Genomic DNA, 21496 nt, shown 5'->3' on the forward strand with positions numbered 1-21496 from the left:
GAAGAAATCAAAAGGAAAATTAGAAAGTACTTTAACAAGATGAAAATGAAAATACGACCTATCAGAGTTTGTGGGAGTCTGCTAAAGCAGTTTTTACAGGGAAATTGATAGCACTAACTGCCTATATTAGAATAGAAGAAAGGTCTCAAATCAGTGACCTCAGGTCCTACCATACGAAACTAGAAAAAGAAGAATAAGTGAAACTAAAGTAAGCAGAACATAGGAAACAATAAAGATCAAAGAGGAAATCAATGAAACAGAGAACAGAAAAACAACATACATAATCAATGAAACCTAAAGGTCATTCTTTGAGAATATCAGTAAAATTAATAAACTTCTAGCCAGACTAATCAGGAAAAAAGAGAGAAGATACAAATTAGCAATATCAGGAAAGAGAGAAGTAAGTAACATCACTACAGACTCTACAGATACTAATAAAATAATAAGAAAATATCATGAACAACTTTATACCTGAAATTTGACAATGTAGATAAAATGAACAATTGATTGAAAAATGCAAATTACCAAAGCTCACTCAAGAAGAAACAAATAACTTGAATAGAACTATATCTATTAAAGACGTCAAATTTATGGTTAAATCTTTCCCTCAAAGAAAGCTCCTGGCCCAGATAGCTTTACCAGTGAATTCTACCAAATATTTAAGGCAAAAGTAATACCAATACTACACAAAGTCTTTCAGAAAATTGAAGAGTGAATACTTCCCAATTCACTCTATGAGCTAGCACTTCTCTGATACCAAAGACAAAAGCATTATAAGAAACTACAGACCAGGGGGCGCCTGGGTGGCTCAGATGGTTAAGCGTCTGCCTTCGGCTCAGGTCATGATCCCAGGGTCCTGGGATCGAGTCCCGCATCGAGCTCCCTGCTCCTTGGGAGCCTGCTTCTCCCTCTGCCTCTCTCTCTCTCTCTCATGAATAAATAAATAAAATCTTTAAAAAAAAAAAAAAGAAAAAGAAACTACAGACCAGTATCCTCATGAATACGGATACAAAAAATTCTAAACAAAATTTTAGTAAACTGAATCCAACAATTATTAAAAGGATAATACATTATGACTAAGTATGGTTTATCCCAGGAATGCAGCCTCAGTTTAACATTTGAAAATGAATGTAAGTCATTCTGTTAAGAGGTTAATAAGAAGCACCATGTGATCATCTCCCATGCAGAAAAAGCATTTGATAAAATCTGACACCTTTTCATGGTAAAACAACTCAACAAATTAGGAATAGAGGGGAACTTCCTCAACCTGATAAAGGGCATCTATGAAAAGCCTACAGCCAACACCATACTTAGTGGTGAAGGACTGAACACTTTCCCCTAATATCTGAAACAACAAGAGGACACCCACTCTCATTACTTCTGTTCAACAGTGCACTAGAGACTCTAGCCAGTGCAATCAAGCAAGAAAAAGAAATAAAAGACGTCAAGATTGGAAAGGAAAATATAAAATTGCCTTTAGTCACAAACAATACGATCATCTAAGCAGAGAATGTGATGTAATCTACAAGACAGCTACTAGATCTAGTGAGTTTAGTAAGTTTGCAGAACAAAAGATCAATATAACAAGTCAATTGTATATCTGTATACTAGCAACACAAAATCAGAAATTGAAATTTTTAAAAATAATATTATTTACAACAGCATTAAAAAAAGGAAATTAGGGATAAATATGACAAAAGGTATGCAAACAGGTACACTGAAAACTACAAAATGTTGCCAAAGGAAATTAAAGAAGAGCTTTCTAAAAGGGGGAGAAATATACATTTTTCTTGAGTCTGAAAACTCAAATTGCTAAGACATCAATTCTTCCCAAATTGTTCTATAGATTCAACACAATCCCAGTGAAGATCCCAGTGGGATTTTCTGCAGAAACTGGCAAGCTGATTTTAAAATTTGTATGAAAATGGAAAGAGCTTAGGATAGCTCTAAACAACTATTAAAAAAAAAAAAAGTTGGAGGACTCATGCTACCTGACTTCAAGATTTATTTAAGGACTACAGGAATCAAAAAGTGTGATTTGGTGTAAATAAGTGAATAGATGAATGGGAGAGAATAGAGAACCCAGAAATACATCCATACATATATGGACAACCAGTTTTTGACAAAGGTACCAAGGTGGTCAGTGGAGCAAGGACAGTGCTGGATCGACTGGATACCCATCTACAAAACCAACGAACTCTGGTTCATACCCGGCACCAGACACAACATGGAGTGATAGACCTAAAAATATATTCAAAAGCAAACACAAATAACATAACATAAAAAAATTCATTAAATTTCTTTGAAAGACACATATATGTAAAGAAAAAGTATATATTCAAAAACAAACACAAATAACATAAAAATATAACACAAATAGCATAACATAAAAAAACAAATTCATTAAATTTCTTTTTACTTGTGATCTCGAATTGGAGGTAACACAAGGAAAGTAGGAAGTACCTTCTATGTCAATATTTTTCTATAGAATTTTGGCACAATTATCTCCCCACAGAATAAAAGGGAGTAAAAGTCATACTGGCTACAAAAACATCTCTTCAAAATGTATAATGACTCAGAGATAAGTCTGTATTAAACATCTTTTGTTTAAAATATACAATGAGGGGCGCTTGGGTAGCTCAGTCACTAAGCGTCTGCCTGCCTTCAGCTCAGGTCGTGATCCCAGGGTCCTGGGATGGAGCCCCGCATTGGGCTCCCTTGCTCTGCGGGAAGCCTGCTTCTCCCTCTCCCACTCCCCCTGCTTGTGTTCCCTCTCTCTCTGTCTCTCTCTGTGTCAAGTAAATAAATAAAATCTTAAAAAAATAAAAATAAAATAAAGTATTTTAAAAAATAAAATAAAATATACAATGAATCAAGGGTAAGGGGTAAGTATAGTAAGAATATCTGATTAGGAATAAAGAGTTAAGCATACTCCTACCATATGACCCAGCCATTCTACTCCTCGATATACACCCAGGAGTAACACAGAGTCCTGCACACAAGTGCTCTCAGCAACTGTAAGAGTCGATCCCAGTAATTCCCCAAACATGCATGAACAGGCGCATAGATATTGTGATGCACCCACAACAATATCAATGGAATATTATTCCACAATAAAAAGGAATGATACATACAACGAGATAGATGAATCTTAAAAAAAATTATGCTGATACAAGACAGACTAAAAAAAGAGAGAGAATGTGCTATGCGATTGTATTTGCATAAAACTTTAAGAATGCAAACTATGGCCATAGTGACAGAAAACAGTGTGGAGCCTGATGCGGGGCTCCATCTCACCCTGAGATCATGACCTGAGCCGAAACCAAGAGTTGGCTGCTCAACCGACCGCACCCCCCAGGCGCCCCATTAATAAAGCTGTTTTTAACAAAGGATGCATCCAGGATCAAGAAAGACCTGGGTCCTAGGGCTGGAACAAGCCCCAGAGTCTCCTGTGCAGGGGAACGGAAGTGAGCTTTTCAGGGGCTTAGGACCAGGGCGTTCAGCAAGCTCCAAAGGGACACTTTACCAAGGCAGCCTGCCTCTCCCCTTTGCATCCTCACTCCCCTCTTCCCTGCTCATCCCCCATCTTTAAACAGAAGCTGAGAGACACTGCAGTGTGCTCATGAAAGTCCAGGCCCACCCACCCCACAGTGAGAACACTGGAATTCAATAGTTCTAAGAACAATAGAGCAAACAGATCTATTTTATTGTGTACACAAGGTCTTCGCAGAGATTCAAGTTGTGGGATTCCGTTCTTTATTAGAGATCTTTGCCCACATGGCACAGCGTGTAGATGAGAGCAGGAAAACAGCTCGGCATCACTGAGGGTCCCTGCATCTGCTCCAATTAGGTTTGACTTCGTTTAACAGGAAACCCGGTCATTGACATATGTGGGTTCATTCTTCTACTTTCCCGGAGACTAGTGGTGCGTTGTCAGAGAGCAGCTCTGCAAGGCCATCAGGGTCTCCGCCTTCTGCTATCTCCCTGGGCACGTGGCCTCCAGCCTCCAGGTTCCGTGACGTCTGTGATCCAGCCAGCAGGAGCAGGAAGGGGGAAAGGCAAAGGGAAGAGCCCTGGTTGTCTGGGAAGGCAACAGGGGTGCTGCCCAGAGGAGGGAGAGAGGGGATCACCAGCAGGTCAGGGGCCCGGCTGTATGGAGTCAAAAAGATGGCAGATACTGGAACCAGTCCTGGGATAGCACTCGTGCTATCTTGTTTCCCTGAGGGTGTATCCTAAAACAGCCAATCACTGGAGCTGAACCACGTCCTCTGGGTCTAAAGGCCAACAATTGAGTGTGTTGCTACAATTTTCTTCCCCTGAAGAATGGCTGCCAAGGAGCCCCACGGCAGGGCTCCAGTCCCACCCTTGAGGGACCACATGGCAAGTGCAGGAAGGAGCCCCCCTCCGCGGAGACCCAACCCGGCACCGCTAATCACTGAGGCTCTGCCCTGAGCGCCGGGCATGCTCCTCTAGCCTCCTCAGCGCCCAGGGTCTCTGGGCCGCCAGGGGGGTAGCTGGGTGAAGGGGCCCAGCCCATTGAGGAGTGTCTGCTGTCCCGGAGCACAGACTCAACAAATGGTCAAAGCAGGTATGTCATCACAGGGGTGCGGTGGGAACGCAGGAGGAAGTCTGTTCAATGGGGGTAAGGTCGCATTGATATCAGACAGCAAGAGGCACAGAGGTGGTGGGTGTTTTCATCAGACCCGGCTCTCCTGCCAGCCAGCCACAGGCACACCCGCCTGCAGCCCCGCTCCCTGAGTGGGTACCTGAGCAAGGGCTCAGCTCTCCACCTGGAGCCCTGGCCCTGAGCTCGTCCCTGGGGGGGTGGGCAGCCCAAGCCCGGCAGGAGGGGCCCCACGGGAGCTGCTGCTCGCTCCAGGCCCAGCCTCCACTCGTGAGCAGGGTCAGGGTGAGTCCAGCTACACGGGCTCCCGCACATGCATGACGGCACTCAAGGTGCCCGAACAAGGAACGGGGAGGGGCAGGGGTCCCTAGGGAACATTCTGCACCTCTGGGCCTCCCGCTCCAGTGCAGCACCTCAGCTACAAGGACTAAAGCAACACACCCCTTCTTGTTTAAAACAGATTTCAGAGAGAACCCAAAGGTACACTGTCCAAGAAGTCCCCCAGACCTGGCTGCGCTCCCCATACGGTTCCTGTACATCTTTGCATAAGTTTTCTGGTCCACATGTATTTGCCAAAGAACGTTACTTATAAGTAATTCGATTCACAATAACTAACGTATAAAGTACATCTTATGTTAAAATTAGAAGCAGGGAAGCTACAGCCCTAAAACTGATCCGAGCAGAGGGGACCCTCCCAGGGCGCAGTTTCCGGGACGGCCAGCAGGTGTCAGAGCCTCCAACAGTATCTCCGCGCTCCCGCGGCGAGCTCCGGGTCAGGAAAAGTCCGGAGGGAGACGAGATGGGGAGCCCCCCATCTGCCATTGTTTGGCCCTTTGGCCAGATATTTTGTCTGCCACTGGGTTTGGGGCGGGGGGGGTGGCGAGGGGGGCTGCAGAAACCAGTTAAATCATCAGACCACAGATTCCCATTCAGCTGGGGAGCCTTTGATCCCTGGAGAAGCTGTTGAAACGCCGCCGTTGGACGGCCTCCCACAGCTGGGCGGCACTCCTGGAAGCCAGGGCCGTCTCCCCCCGCCAGCTGGACACCCGAGGAGGGTGCACACAGAGGAGGGCTCCGCCATGGCCATCCTGGCCTCCCAAGTTCTGTATGCGGAGGCCCCCGACTTAGACTTAACATCGGGGTCACGGCCTCACTGGCCAGTTTGGCTGTCCTGAGCTGCTGAGCTAGGAAGCCCTCGCCGTGCTGGAGCAGGCCTGGGGCCCAGGGCTGGAGGCACCGTTCCTCCCGCAGGGGCGCCCAGCGGGACAGACATGCCTGTGGGGCACCATGCAGCGCCCCCACCAGCCTCACCCTGTAATTCCCAGAGCACCAAAGCTAGGCCGGCACAAAGGGAATGTTGGGGCAGGTACAACACCGTCGGGGACCGGGTAGGGGGAACGGCGACCATGGCTCTGGCCAGGCAGACCCTTCCCTGAGAGTGTCAGAAGGGAAGGGATCCTGGCCACGTGCCCCAGCTGGCACAAGCCCGGGCTGCTCCCCAAACCATACCCCACTTCTGGCCGTGGGTCCAGGGAAGGGTTCGGACAGGGTCCAGACCCACTGCACGCTGGGGCTTTCCCCTGGTAGAACTTCACCACGCAGAATGATGCCAAGCCTATGGGAGAGGGCAGGAGGCAGGGTGCAGGGAGGGAGGGGGTAAGAAAAGAGTTCAGCATCCCCTGGACGCTGCTGATCCTTGTGATTTCCATGCATTCTGACAGGCGGTGAAGGCGACCTTTCCATGTGATTCAAATGACCTCATCTGCTAAACTGGTACATCCTACCACAGGCCCCATGAAGCAGCAGTCATTACTTAACTCACTATCCATCTTCCATGTCATCTATATCATTTAAAATGATACACCTGTGCTGCCGTACACACAATAAAAATGGCAAATTACCATTAAAACACAGGTGGCGTTCATATTCAAATACGATCATGCATTTTGATGCTCAATGTTTCAAGCATAATATACAAGCCAAATGCTTCATTTGAAAACAAACAAGGATAAAACGCTGTCTATATGGGGATCCACATTCATTGACCACAACTGGTGTAATGACCACAGCTTTGATGTGGCCCACACTGGTCTGGCCATTGTAGGGCTTTCTTCCATCACCCTGTTCCATATGATGTAAGAGGTATGGAACTGGAAGAATCTCTCGTAATGCTAACCAGACTACTTCTTTGATCATTTCAAAAGGAATACTCACTCTGAGGAGGGTCACACGGAGGCAAGGGAAGGGGTCATCAAGCACCACCCCGATCTGTTCGGGGTTTGTCTACCTCAAGGAAGCCAGGTTAATGATGGGGCTTCCCCTCCAGGCACTGTGTTAACGCAGTGACTCCTGGATAATCCTGGACCCGATGCATTCCTGGTAAGTCAAAGAGACTCCTAAGCCCCTGAAAAGTCTAGCTATTCTTCCCTAGTTCTACTTCATCAGGCCGCTCATGTGATGAGGCTACACAAGGCCAAGACAGACTTCACTGGTCAAGGTCTGAGATCCCCAGGCTTCCCAGTCCCTGGAAAAAAAGCAACCAGTGGGGTCTCGGGGGTGGGAAGGGACAGGGTTCAGGCCCCCGCCTGCCTCGCTGAATCAAATACCTGCTTGCCACACACCCCCTCCAGTTCAATCATGCTTTGGGGGTGAGTCAGAGAGGAGGTGGGCGGTCGTGCCTGGTTTTGACAGGTGTCTGGTCCCCTGATGACCACGACTCCTCCCTCGACTTAATCCTTCCCGCACAGAGACTCCTCCTCTAAGCCCTGTGCTCAGCCAGGCAAAAGGCCTGATTCAGAACCCTGTCCCCTCAGCAGTACCCGAGGCTGTTTCCCTGCCGTAACGCAGGTAAGGAAATCACCGATGTGGACACACAAAAGCAGACAGAGGACTTCCTGAGTCACACCTGAGTTCGGGCGCAGAGTAAGGCCAAGCTACAAGCTCGAGGTCACTGACCATAATTATCCCTCCCGAAAGGGCGGTCTTCCTTACCTGCCCCCAAGCAGCTTCTGAGGCCATGACAAATAGCCGTGCCCGTCGGAACCCCAGAGGAAGCATTCCTCAGCAGGTCTCCCAGCCCAAGCGTCAGGGACGGGCACCAGCAGAGTAAACAGACCAAACCAAGAGAAGCAAGAGAACTGGTTCTCCTGCTCTCCAGATGGCTCACGACCTGCCAATTATGCGCAGCACAACATCGCTGAATTATTTTTAACCTTTACGGAGCCTCCTGGCTTCACAAAAGAAGTATTAGATGGTGGAGTTGAAGGACGGCTGGAAGCAGAGACCAGAAGGCAGTTCACGAGCAGGGATGAGCCCAGCGGCGGACCGTCTGCAGTACTGGGCAGGTAGAACACAGCACCTCTTGTCCAGGGAACCACGAGTGTGGTCTGTTTGGGCTGTGGCTTATTTGCAGTTTATTTCCCCAAATAAGAAGTGGGTGTCCTCGAGGCAACGTCAGGGTCAAGTCAACAAGTGGCAGAGGAACCCCGAGGTCCGATTCCCCGAGCCCTGTTGCATGATGGCCCGTGGGCAGATCGAGGTAATCCTCCAGGAAATCGGTGCAGAGTTCCCAAAGCCCAGCCTTTTGGACAACTGGACTCAGGGTCTAAACAAACTGATCCTCCTTTTAGTAGCTCTGCTGTGGGCAAGGGGGAGAGAGGGGTCCCATGTCCTCTCTCTGTTCCACTTTCTCTACGAAAATCTCCTTTCAAAACTTGTCAAAGGTATACCATAGCCCCCCAGTGAAAAGACGTACCCAAAGCTCTTCCGATGACCACAGTATTGAGAGTTGCAACTCCCAACGCCTACAGGTGCCAAACAGATCTGTTTCATAATATCACCTTGAACTGTATTCTTCTGGTCCTGACACACTTTACTTTTTTAAAATACCCATTCGGGGCGCCTGGGTGGCTCAGTTGGTTAAGCGACTGCCTTCGGCTCAGGTCATGATCCCGGAGTCCCGGGATCGAGTCCCACATCGGGCTCCCGGCTCAGCGGGGAGCCTGCTTCTCCCTCTGACCTTCTTCCCTCTCATGCTCTCTCTCTCTCTCTCTCTCTCTCTCTCTCTCAAATAAATAAATAAAATCTTTAAAAAAAAATTAAAATACCCATTCGTCTTGAAACACAGCCCACGTTTAACAGAGACGTGGATATGAGAGACAGTTCACCTTCTTCTTAGTTCCACTGCCGGAAATACGACAGCACAAGTTTGACCCTAAATGGCTGCTGGCCATCAGGCTCGATGCTGGAGAGGTCACAGGGAGCAGAGGGGACCATGCTGAACTAGAATGTACATCACCTGCATGAAGGCAGAAGCCACTGTTAACACCAACGGTTAGTCTTGCAGAAGTGTGGGCTCGGCGCTTTCCGAAGAAACCAGAAATCCAGATTTTCGTGTACTCTCCCAGTGTTTCAACATGGACTATTAGCTTAAAAAGAAGAAGAAGAAGAAGAAGAATCTTGGGTCACCAGTTTGCTACCTCTCCTTCAACGACTAAGGGCAGTCCCTGGGAACAGAAGAACTGGCCTGGAAGCCAGGAATGCAAGGCTGTTGGACCTCGCTCTGACACCTGGGCCAGACACCTGGCTGTTGTGGGTCTCTGTCACCTTGCCCGAAAAGTTTAGAGGCCCAAATTCCTTTCGACACTAAATTACTGTACTGTACAGTTATATAAGTTTTCTAGATGGCCAATTCCCACAAGAATAACCGGGAACATAATTAAAAGGGAAAACACCCACAGAAATAGATCACAGGACCACAGCAGCGTCTACGACACCGTGTAGACACAGCCTTGGCGGGGCCAACCCCCTGGGTTAGTATGGCCATGAGAAGGTGGGCCTTTCCGCCAGTGCGACCTCTGCCCTGAGAGCCGCCCACCCACCGGGGAAGAGAAAGTGCCATCTCCTCCTGTGTACGTTGGCTGTGCTGGGCAGCACCTCTCTACGCGACAGAGCTAGCGTGGGTCTCCCGCCCCTAAACTCAGGGTTTCCGGGGGACATTTGCAGTTGGAAAGCAAACGGGCTGCTGTGAGCCCCAACTCCCGCTGAACCCTTGGCCATGGCCCCACACCAAAGCACACAGGGTCTCGGACAGGCACCTTTCCTTCTTGGGGCATGGGAAGGGAGTAAGAAAAGAGTAAGCTGGGGAATGATGGCGGAGGGTAAACTAAGGGCCTCCACACAGCAAAGGGTAAAAATCGGCGTATTTCAGTAGAAGAGTATTCACCTTCCTGCAGGTATATGAAGTGCATGTGCCTTGGGCAAAACAAAGGCACCAAGAAGAAGAGAAATTAAAACTGTGCAGCTCCTTCACACGGGCCTTCCTGACCTTACAAACAGGCGGATAGACAGAACGCCCAGCTCCAGGTGCCGCGGGGAGGGGACTCGGCACCTACTTTCCTAAGCACTTCTGTGCCTCAGTTGTGAACAACAGGGCCCTTCATTCTGCCATTGGCCACCGCCAACAACAAGTACCCAGGAAGTTTCGGAGAACGAATCACCTTTGACTCCAAAACGAGCTATGACCTTTCTCTCTACTTGTCTCTTGGAGGCATTTTCTCCGCTGCGCCCTGAGACGTTAGGTCACCAGTGTGCTTGTTCTAAGTCAGCTTGTCGTTAGCCCGAGGCCTTTGTATTATCTGCTGCCTCTGCCTGGAATGCTCTTTACCCTGATCTCCTCAGGGGTGGCTGGCTGAGGTCTGAGGTGCCCCTCCGGGGCACCCCTCCGAGGGGCCCTCCCTGGCCCTCCAAGTATTTACCCACGCATGGCGGGTCACGTGACCCTGCCTCTCGCTTGACACCACCTGATCTGTTGCTGCGTTTCTGTCTTCCTAGCCTGCCTTCTCTCACGAGCATACGAGCTCGGTGGAAACAAGCATTTAGTATTTCCAGCTGCTAGCACGGTGCCTTGCATACAGCTAGTGCTCGGGGAGGAGTAGTCGAAGGAACGGATGGATGGCTGGATGAAGGGAGGAGGGCCTCCAGCAGATAGATCCCTGCGGTTTACTGGGCTCGAGTCTAGCAGGGAAGGCAGACATTTAATCCGTGCTTCTGAGAACAATCTCCAAGGAAGTGAAGGGCTGACCAGACGGGCAAAGGAGAGCAGAGGGGTGGCAGGGAAGGAACCCCATGGGGGAACAGCACCACGAGGCACCATGTCTGGAAGCAGAGCCCAGGCTCCGGGAGCCCCCAGGGCAGGCACGAGGGAGACGGGGCCTGGAAAGAGAGGCAGGAGCCAGTTGGTAAGGAGCTGCGGAGACCCGCCTCTGCCTGTTGGATTTCAGTCCTCTGAGCAGTGGGGGCCATCCACGTATTTTTAAGGAGGGAAGTGACACGATGGCTTTCTGTTTACAGAGATAATTCCGGTGGCAGCAAAGGCAATTAAGAGAGAAAAGAGCAAAACAGGCAGGAGGTTATCATCCAGTCCAGGTGAAAACACATCTGTGAACGTACCTCCCAGCAGCACCAGAGGAGGAGGAAGAGGAGACACACGGAAAGCTGGGGTTTTGTTGTTGTTGTTGTTGTTGTTTTTTAAAGATTTTATTTATTTGAGAGAGAGAGAATGAGAGATAGAAAGCACGACAGGGAAGAGGGTCAGAGGGAGAAGCAGACTCCCTGCTGAGCAGGAAGCCCGATGTGGGACTCGATCCCCGGACTCCAGGATCATGACCTGAGCCGAAGGCAGTCGCTTAACCAACTGAGCCACCCAGGCGCCCAACGGAAAGCTGTTAAAAGGTAGAATCAGTGGAGCTCCGTGACACACGATATGTGGGAGGCGAGGGGAAGGACGGGGTTAAAGGAAATCCCATCAGCATCCACGGTCTTGTGCACGGGGCCTGTGGAGCCCTAAGTGCCTTCTGTGCAGATGCGGCTGGGGCCTGCGATGCTGGCCCAGCTGGGAATCTCCACCCGGGCACCACCGCGGTGCACCTGCTTCATCCGTAAGTCTGGAGAGAAGTCCCTCTGATGTGTGTGCATCGAACCTACCACATTGATGATTTCTCTGTGCGATCACCTCCATGCACAGCCGTGTTTGGAGGTACACAATGATCCATCACCACAGAAGCATGACTATCGGTCTAAATATAGATGTGCCCATCACCTCAGAGAAAGAACAGACCACAAGTCATGATTCCACTTACCCAAGGAAATTTTCAGGTGATAAAATTAAAAAATCCACGTAAGGTTTCCTAAGTCTGGAAATCTGATCGGATGGTCAAATTACGATGACCTGCTTCCCTTCTCTTGACCTTCAGCGGCTCATTCAGCCCCCGCCCCACCCCGAGCTAGTTCTCAGTCCTCAAGGGAAAGCTCACGGGGCTCTCCGCCAGGCATGCTGCAGGATCCTCACCCTGTTCCCGCTCTCCCGCGCTAGCCCCTATCTGCTGCCACCGCCTGAGCGGCCACATCCTGTCAACAGCACAGGCTCTGGGACCTGCGAGCTTGGCTTTGAATCCTGGCATGGCCATCTGTGAGCTCCGAGACCTGGGGCAGGTTCCCCAGCCTCTCTGTGCCTGTTTCCACCCTGGTAAAAGTCAATGAGTTACTGTTTATGAAGTACGGAGCACATGGCAAGTAGCCAACACGTGGAACCCGTTGTTCCTACCCCCACTGCTCCTACTGGCAGGGGGAAGCCTGTACTACGTCCTGCCACAAAGTGCCCAAACGACAGGGCTCTGGGTGAGGTAAGGGACAACGCCCTCCTGCTATAATATGCTGCCCAACAGATTACGCCCAGTGTTTTCTGAAATTATCATTGAAAGAGTCACTTACCAACAAAACCGATGAGCATATGGGAGGGGGGAACAAACCATAACAGAAAGATAGAGAACAAACTGAGGGCTGATGGAGGGAGGCAGGTGGGGGAGGGGCCAGAGGGGTGATGGGGATTAAGGAGGACACCTGTTGTGATGGGCACTGGATGTCATCATATGTAAGTGGTGAATCACTGAATTCTACTCCTGAAACCAATATTACGCTATATCTTAACTAACTAGAATTTAAATAAAATTTTGAAAAAAATAAAAAGAGTTCCTTCCATGTTTTACCTGCAGCCCTCCCTTCTGCACACTGTCCTCCCGGGACTAAGATATGAACTATGGACACCCAGGCTAGAAGACAAATGAGTGACAGACGCCACACGGTCTCCCTCCCTCGGGGAAGGGCTTTGTTACGGGGTCAAGTAGGTCCAGCCTGGCTCTCACTCGCGTAAGATGGATTCTTCCCAGGAGAATCCTTCGTTCCTCACCTAAATAGATTTCTGGAGCCACCCTCTTCCCGATTCTTCCAAAGGGAGAGTTTGAGTTTGATCCTTTAAAATAATTAAAGACCGATCATACAGTTAAACTATTTCTAAGTGGAAAGCAAATATAAACTGTAAAAACATGCCAAGTTCAAGACTAAAAAATAGTTCTGATAATAGGAATTTGAATTTATCTTTGATGATGAACTACCCGTCAATAATCTTAACATTAGGACAGGGAGAGGAAAACAAAATTTTAAACATGACACCACTTACATTAGCCTAAAAAAAACACATCCAATCCATGGGAATAAATCCGATAAAAGATGTGCAAGACCTCTCCAGAGAATCCAGAAACACTGCTGAGAAAAACTAAAGAAGACCTATATTAATGGGAAAGCATGCCGTGCTCCTAGGCACAAAGGTTCAATATCATAAAGACATTTGTTTTCCCCAAATTAATCTACAGATTTTATTCAAGTCCAGCCAAAATCTCAGCAAGTTTTTGTGGAAATTGACAAGATGACTCCATTGTTCTGTGAAATGCAAATGGCCAGAAGAGCCAAGGCGATATTGAAGAAGCAAAACACAGTGGAAAGATTTACATCCCCAGACGGCAACACTTATTGTAAAATTACAGCAATTAAGTCAATACGGTATTAGCAGAAACTTCTATCAGCAAAACACAAAGATACACAACAGACCAATAGAACAAAGAGGGTTTAGAAACAGACCCACATGTGTACACACCTCTAATTTTTGATAATGACACCACACTGCAGGGCAGAGAGGAAGGAATGGTCTTCTCAAAATGGTGCTGGTCCATCTGGATATAAACAGAGAAAAACAAATGAGCCTTGACCCCTACTTCACACCAGTCCCAAAACTAAATCTTAGGGGAGCCTGGCTGGCTCAGTTGGAAGGGCATGCGACTCTTGGTCTCAGGGTCGTGAGTTCGAGCCTCATGTTTGGTGTAGAGATTACTTAAATAAACTTAAAAAAAAAACACTAAATTCTAGGAGGACTGTAGACATACCCTGGAAAGGCAAGACATTGAAACTTCCAGAGAGGGCACCTGCGTGGCTCAGTTGGTTGGGCAGCTGCCTTCGGCTCAGGTCATGATCCCGGAGTCCTGGGATCGAGTCCCACATCGGGTTCCCTGCTCAGCAGGGAGTCTGCTTCTCCCTCTGACCCTACCCCCTCTTGGCCTCTCTCTCTCTCTCACTCTCTCTCAAATAAATAAATAAAATCTTTAAAAAAAAAAGAAACTTCCAGAGAGTATCTTAGGAGAATATCTTCACGCCCTTGAGGACAGGGAATGACTTCCAAAGTAGGACACAAAAAGCACAAACCATAAAGGGAACAATTGATGAACTGGATTTCATTAAGAACTTCTGCTCATCAAGACACCATTAAGAGAGTGAAAGCAAACCACACAGTGGGAGAAGAAATTTGCAGTACATGTATCCAACAAAGCCCTCATATTCAGAATACATAAATAATTCCACAAATCAATAAGAAAAAGGAAACACAATTTTAAAAGGAGGGAGAAGTAAAACACTTGAAAAGGCACTTCATAAAAGAGACTATCCCAATGCCCCCCACTAAAAAATATTTTAAAAGGGCACAACAGGATTAGTCATCAGAAAAATGCAAATTAAAACTACAGTAAGATGCCGTTGAGGTCCGGGCAACATTCTATTTCATGACATGGGTGGTGGTCTCACAGGAAACAATTCACTGAGTTGTACACATAAGGATTTGTGCACTCTTCCCCATTTATTATACTTTCTTTTTTTTTTTTAAAGATTTTATTTGTTTATTTGGCAGAGAGACAGCAAGAGAGGGAACACAAGCAAGGGGAGTGAGAGAGGGAGAAGCAGGCTTCCCACGGAGCAGGGAGCCTGATGCAGGGCTCGATCCCAGGACCCTGGGATCATGACCTGAGCCAAAGGCAGACGCTTCACGACTGAGCCACCCAGGTGCCCCTTATTATACTTTCATAACAAAATGTTTCCTAAAAAAAGAGACTTGAGAAATATATCAGTCAAAGTTAATGTGCAGACCTTGTTGGATTTTGCCTCACACAAGCCAGCTGTTACAAAAGAACTTGCGAGACTTTGGTCATTAACTGCATATTTGATGATAACTAATAATTGTTTAGGTGAGATGAAAGGTTTGCATCAGTGTTTTCTATTTGACAGAGAGAGACACAGCGAGAGAGGGAACACAAGCAGGGGGAGTGGGAGAGGGAGAAGCAGGCTTCCCGCTGAGCAGGGAACCCGATGCCAGGACCCCGGGACCATGACCTGAGCCGAAGGCAGACGTGCATCAATGTTTTCAACAAGAGTTCTTATCATTTAGAGCTACATACTGAAGTATAAGTACATATATTATAACTAAAATAACATCTTGGATTTGTCTCAAAATAGTCTGAAGAGGGGGGACAAGAAGACGAGAATCGAGGAGCTGGCGGCTGGTACAGCTGACCTGGGAACAACATGGGGGCTGAGGGCACTGACGCCCCCCCCAGGCAAGAATCCATGTATAACCTTTGCCTCCCCCAAAGCTTACCTGCTAATATAGCCTGCAGTTCCCCGGAAGCCTCACCGATAACATAAACAGTCAATGGACACATTATTGTGTATGTTGTGTGTATTATGCATTGTGTTCTTACAATAAAGTAAGCTGGAGAAAAGAAAATGCTATTAAGAAAATCATAAGGAAGAGAACATACATTTACAGGACTGTGCTCAAAAAATCCGCATCTCAGTGGACTTGCACAGTTCAAGGGTCAACGGCGGTGTTCTACTTTTGTGTATGTTTAAAATCTTATACAATAACACCTTTTTAAAGCTATAGCAGAGCCAAGTGGTTATGCTTTGGGGGCTGTGACTCCTCTCCTCCACCCCTCCCCAGCCGAATCAAACATTACATAGTGACGATGGAAACCATCACCATTGAACCCCTAGGCTACCGGGGCCTCCAGAAGTTGGCTCAGCCATTCTGTCTTCATCAAGCAGAGCATCTGAAACAGGAGGACCCAAACCACATCTGCACACTGAGCAGCAGAGGAAACACAGTGTGCCTACTCTCAGAGAAGGGGTTAAATAGAAATATTTACTAGGGATTTGGATATGAAAGAGCAATCATTTATCCACACCCTCTGGGGGGTGTGCCAATGGAAGGTCTCTACAAGGCTCGGATGCCCCCCCGGAAGAGCGGACCCAGAACAGAAGCTCCTGCAGCCACCCGGTGCTAACCCTTCCTGTGTATCCCTAGATACTGAGGCTGTGCTGTCCAGCCTCATCTCAGTGAGAGGTCTCTGGCCCCCTTAGCCCGCCGACCGGGCTGGAGCTGCTAGTGGAGTAATCAACTGTCAATGCCTGTATAAAACAAGTCTGGCTCTTTCTTACTCCAGGATGCTGGACTCATATGGGCTTTCAGTCTAGAAGCCCTCCTGAGACAGACACAAGTCATTGCAAAAATAACCTGGCTAGGGCCTCTTGACCCCAGCGTGTCTCCCAGGAAGCCCTCCAGGTCTGGGGCTCGCCTCGTCCACTCACCACCTCTCGGTGAAGGCACTCGATTGAGAAGCACATCTCCAGGCTGCACCTAGCTCACTTTGCTTCCCTTCTGGGCAAAACGCTGGATTTCAACAAGGGCTTCTTGGAGAAATGAACCGGCTCTCTGATCCCTGCGGTGGCTCGTGGAGGAAGGACAACCCTGCCCTCCCTCTGGGCTCACGTATCTACTAACCAGGCTAATGAAACAGTAAAGGTTTCACAGGCGGGGAACAAGGATTCATCCCCACTAAAAGGGCAAGGGTAAAAAATTAATTTATAGGACTTGCTCCATTTCTTCTTCCGACCCCTAGGAACCTCAACAGTGGGCACTTTTCAGACTAATACCAGGCCTCTCTGAAGAGCATAGGGGTTGAGCACCCAGCTCCCCCGCACACCAGCCACATGACCTCTAATGTCCCGTGCTTCAGTCTGTCACCTGGGAAATGCAGGTAACAGTACACACCTCACAAGGTTGTGAGATTAAAATAGTACAGTATGTGCAGAGCACTTAAAATGATGCCCAGTGTTGGCCCTTAGCGTTACTCTAGGACTACAGAAGCCCTGCTGAGGACCCATGCCACACCGCCAGAAAGAAAGAACAGGAAGGGTGGGCTCTCAGAAACCAAAGGAAGGGAACAGTGTTGTTGAAACTCTGTGGTTAAACCTTTCAAACACATCTATCTCGAGCTATTACCCTATTTGTCACAAAACAATACTTGTCAATAATTGGAGGTAAAGAAAAAAATACTCTAAGAGGTCAGAGGTGTCGCAGGAAAGTGGATGCCCTTGTATTTCAGAAATGCATACAGAAAGGCCACTCCTCTGTTCGAGGACACAAACCCTATTCGCACCCAAGGGACCAGCAAGGCCCTCAACGGCCAGTCTTTCCGGTTTTTTTTAAAGATTTTACTTATTTATTTGAGAGAGAGAGACGGTGAGCACCAGCGGAGGAAGGGGCAGAGGGACAAGCAGACTCCCCAACATGGGGCTCAGTCCCACAACCCTGAGATCACGACCTGAGCCGAAATCAAGACCCAGACGCCTCACTGACCGAGCCACCCGGGCGCCCCTCAACTGCTAGCCTCGGTTTAGCCTAGCGCCACTCCACACATCCCAAAAAGAGGCTAAGAGCCACTATTTTGCTCTTTTGTTGTTAATGACTGGCATCCGTGGGCTCATTCAAGTTTTTTTTTAATTGAGGCTATTATAATGCTTCACATTTGCCTATACGTTTAGTATTATTTAATAAAGAGCATGACTTCCAAATAACTGAAAAGTTCCAGAGAATTAAAATATTAAAATTTTTAATTTTTAAAAGTCTTGCCATTACACCATTGCTTCTATATGCCCTGTGCACACATTCTGAAAAGGTATTTTCTCATAATGAGAATTTCTTTCTGTTAACACTCATAATTGTGTTTTACCGTTGGCTATTCTTTATGATTATAATGCCAGAGGAATGAAGAGCTTATATGAAACTGAGAATGAGGAAGACTGCCCAAAGGGCCTGTTGTCTACCATGCAGACCCCAGGGGCTATTAATTATTTAGCAACTTTTCAAAGTTAATAAATAGGAATGTCTTTTTGCCCTTTATTCCCCAGATGAATTTAACCAAATGAGAAAGAGGGTGTGTGTGCACAGAGTGAGCAGTCTGAGGACACAGGGGGTGCAGGTAACGAAAAGGAGATTTAAAAATATGTATATATTTAATGTCAATTAAGTATGTACAACACTACCTTACGTGGCATGGTTTTATTATGACTAAATCCTCATGAATATTTTGATGGTTTTTGAGTGTACTGTGAAAAACATGAGCACTTTAAAAACATAACATTAATACAAAAAAAAAGGGAGCAAAATTAAAATGACACTTAAAAAAAATACTTATAGTTAGAAAATGCAAACACCGAAGTATCAAAGGGAAAAAATAGCCCCCTTCTCACTACCGGAGTCCTTCCCCCCCAAAGCTTTATGCTTTTCTATTCTACCAGAAAAATAACGTATGCGCGTACATTGATTTATTTACTAAAAGGAGTCCTATCGTGCAGTTTTGTGAAATGCGTTTTTTACTCAATAACATATCTTATTTTTTTAAAGATTTTATTCAGTTATTTGAGATAAAGAGAGAGCTCAGGCACTAGTGGGGGGAGGGGCAGAGGGAGAGGGAGAAGCAGGCCTCCCGCGGGGCAGGGCGCCCGATGCGGGGCTCGATCCCAGGACCCTGGGACCATATGACCTGAGCCGAAGGCAGACGCCTAACTGGCTGAGCCGCCCTGGTGCCCCCTCAATAACGCATCCTGATGCTGTTTCCGGATCAGCACAGGCCCCTGCCGCACTCTTTCTGCTCTTACACCAGTGCTTAGGGAAGATCTCAGCACGTGAAGCTCAGCGTCCTATGGGGTGTTTCAATGGGGCCTGCCACCAAAGGGAGTGCAGCAAGCACAAGCCACTCCAGTCCATCCCAGGTGCCTGGTTGGAAAAGGACTATCCAGTTCCCTTGGTTCACTTGGATTCCTTCAGAAACCTCCTGGGACACTGATGTACAGCCAGTGGGTCTCAGCAACAGCTCGGGAAAGAGCTGCTTGCCGCTGAGGAAGGCGACACTGCTCTCTGTCCACGTGTGAGAGGAAGGGTTCCTGGGGCAAAGCAGGAGTCCTGCCCTCGCACTCAGATCCGCCTGCTGTCCCCGTTCCGCTGCCAGGCATGTACGGAAGGCTCACGGCAGGAACGGAAGGTGTGTAGACGGGGGAGCAGACGCGGGCGCCGGAGAGACACGCGGGGGGCAGTGGGTTCGACTGCCAGGTTATTCTGCAGGTATTGGAAGCTCCCTGCTCAGGAAGACCAAGGAAGCAGGGCATTCAGAGCTGCCGGCCTCAGGGTGCACAAGAACACAGTCCCGTGGCTGAGTCGGGGTTAAAAAAATGACCACAGAGCCCACGGCTCAGAAATATGAACAACAATAAAGCCATCTTACATCTTTGCACTTAGCTGCCTCGAGTCCTTTTTGAAACGTTGGAGGGGTTAAACTCTATTTTGAAATCTTTCGACGGAGCATTTTTCCAAATACCTGTTCTATTTGTTCTCTCATTTGACCCCCACACCAACTCAGCAAGTAGGCCGGTGCCACTTCCTGCACCTGCAAGATGGCATGTGTGCAGGGCCACGACTCACCCAAGGTCAGCGGGCCAAGGGTTCTGACTCCAAGCACCGGGCTCCTTCCTGGATTGTCCCTGGCCCCCCCAAGTCCAGGGCCAGCTGGCCAATTTCAGAACCCTCAGTAAGAAGAGCCCAAAAAGAAGCCAGAGATAGAAATATGAAATATGCCCTCCTCAGGAATACCCGAGATCATGAAAACTACCTTTTCCTAACAAAAATTTAATGAACTGGGTCTCTTGCACGGGAGCACCAGGCGCCAGGCTCGGAGCGGAACTCCACGGATCACTTAAAGAAAATGGCAGACAAGCCGGACATGGGGGAAATCGCCAGCTTCGGTAAGGCCAAAGCTGAAGAAAACGGAGATGCAGGAGAACACCCTGCCGACCAAAGAGACCACTGAGCAGGAGAAGCAGAGTGAAATTTCCTAAGAACCTAGAGGATTCCCCACCCCCATCATCTTCAACACACCCCAGTCATGATGTGGAGGAAGAGCCAGCTGCAAGATGGACACGAGCGACAAGCTGCACTGTGAACCCGGGCACTCCGAGCCGACACCACCAGCCTGCGGGTCTCTGACGGGACTCCCCCCCAATCGGACTGCCAAATTCTCCAGTTTGCCCTGGGATATTATAGCAACTTATCTGTATGTTTAATGAAAATAAAACACACCTCGTGGCAAAAAATAAAAAAATTTAATGAACTGAATAATACTGATGTTGCTAAGTACCAGGTTGTGATACCAAACTCACACCGTAACAGAACAATAGTCTTTACTAGTTTTACAAAGACTTTTGTGAAAGGGGAACCCAGCTGGCTCACTCAGTGGAGCCTGCAACGCTTGATCGTGGGGTTGTTTGAGCCCCATGGTGAGTGTACAGATCATTTAAAAATAAAAAAGTCTTAAAAAAAAAGACATTTGTGGAGCAACTGGGTGGCTCAGTTGATTAAGCACCTGCCTTTGGCTCAGATCATGACCTCAGGGTCCTGGGATTGAGCCCTGGGTCGGGCTCCCTGCTCAGCGAAAAGTCTGCTTCTCCCTCTCCTCCCGCCCCTCCCTTACCCCCTACCTCATATGCTCTCTCTCAAATAAATAAATAAAGACTTTTGTGAAAATGTAGTTTTATATTTTATTATTAACACACACTACCTCAGCTTTTTTTTAATCCAGTAGCTCTTTAATTTTTCCAGTTAGGCACTAACTTGGACAGTACTAGTAATTTGCATTTCAGTATCTAACACCTATGTCTTGTCTTTTTGTCACTCACATGTCCTACATGACTATTTTTTAAACTTTTTTGAGACTGTCCAAAAGGAGAAATATATTTTACTTTGTGAAGCACAGATACATATCTGTTACTGAAACAAAACTTTCACAAAATCATAATTATCCTTCCTGTGTGTGTTTTACTTGGATATCTCCTATGCTTTTTATACCTCTGGGGAATAGAGGTCTAGAAAGGTTCCCCTCTGCTGACTTAGTAAATTAGCAAAAATTAGGAACAGCCTTTAGGATTGAAGTAATACACGGAGGGCCAGGAGGCTGGAAGTCAGGAGCCAAATCTTGAAAAATGAACTGGAATCAGAAGGGTGGAGACTAAAAAGATGAAGTGAGCCCAGCACATCTGGGGGACAGTCATGAGGGGTTCATATAGGGAGTGGTAAGGAATAAAATCAAAAACAAGGCCTGAGGTCAAGTCTGCAGAGAGCAAGACAGACTCTGGATTTCATCCTGCAGGTAATAACGCTGTGACTGACGGTCTGTGAGTGTGCAGAGTGCTATTCCAGAATTGTTCATCTGCACACAGACTTGAAACCGGCTCTAAAAACACCCAGAGCTCAGGCACCAGGTTCTCCAGCTCTATTTCAGCACGGAGAAAAAGTGCACACGGACCTCATAAATTCAGAATTCT

At 47.7% G+C, this 21496-nt stretch overlaps 1 protein-coding gene across 9 annotated transcripts in view; it reads right to left on the minus strand.

Moving 5' to 3' along the window:
- CNIH3 (cornichon family AMPA receptor auxiliary protein 3) overlaps positions 1-21496 on the minus strand; it is a 221632-nt gene that overhangs the window by 198357 nt on the left and 1779 nt on the right. For 7 of the 9 annotated variants that reach the window (XM_027611546.1, XM_027611544.2, XM_027611542.2 and 4 more), the window contains 2 exons: positions 13614-13689; positions 8922-9051 (listed from right to left, as the gene is read on the minus strand). In XM_027611546.1, the coding sequence (XP_027467347.1) occupies positions 8922-8927 (6 nt within the window). In that variant the 5' untranslated portion in view covers positions 8928-9051; positions 13614-13689. Of the gene's footprint in view, positions 1-7615; positions 8614-8921; positions 9052-13613; positions 13690-21496 lie in introns of those variants that run through there. The other 2 variants (XM_027611539.1, XM_027611541.2) reach the window with 2 other exon arrangements.

Source organism: Zalophus californianus, chromosome 10, assembly GCF_009762305.2.
Source record: "Zalophus californianus isolate mZalCal1 chromosome 10, mZalCal1.pri.v2, whole genome shotgun sequence".
NCBI lineage: Eukaryota > Metazoa > Chordata > Mammalia > Carnivora > Otariidae > Zalophus > Zalophus californianus.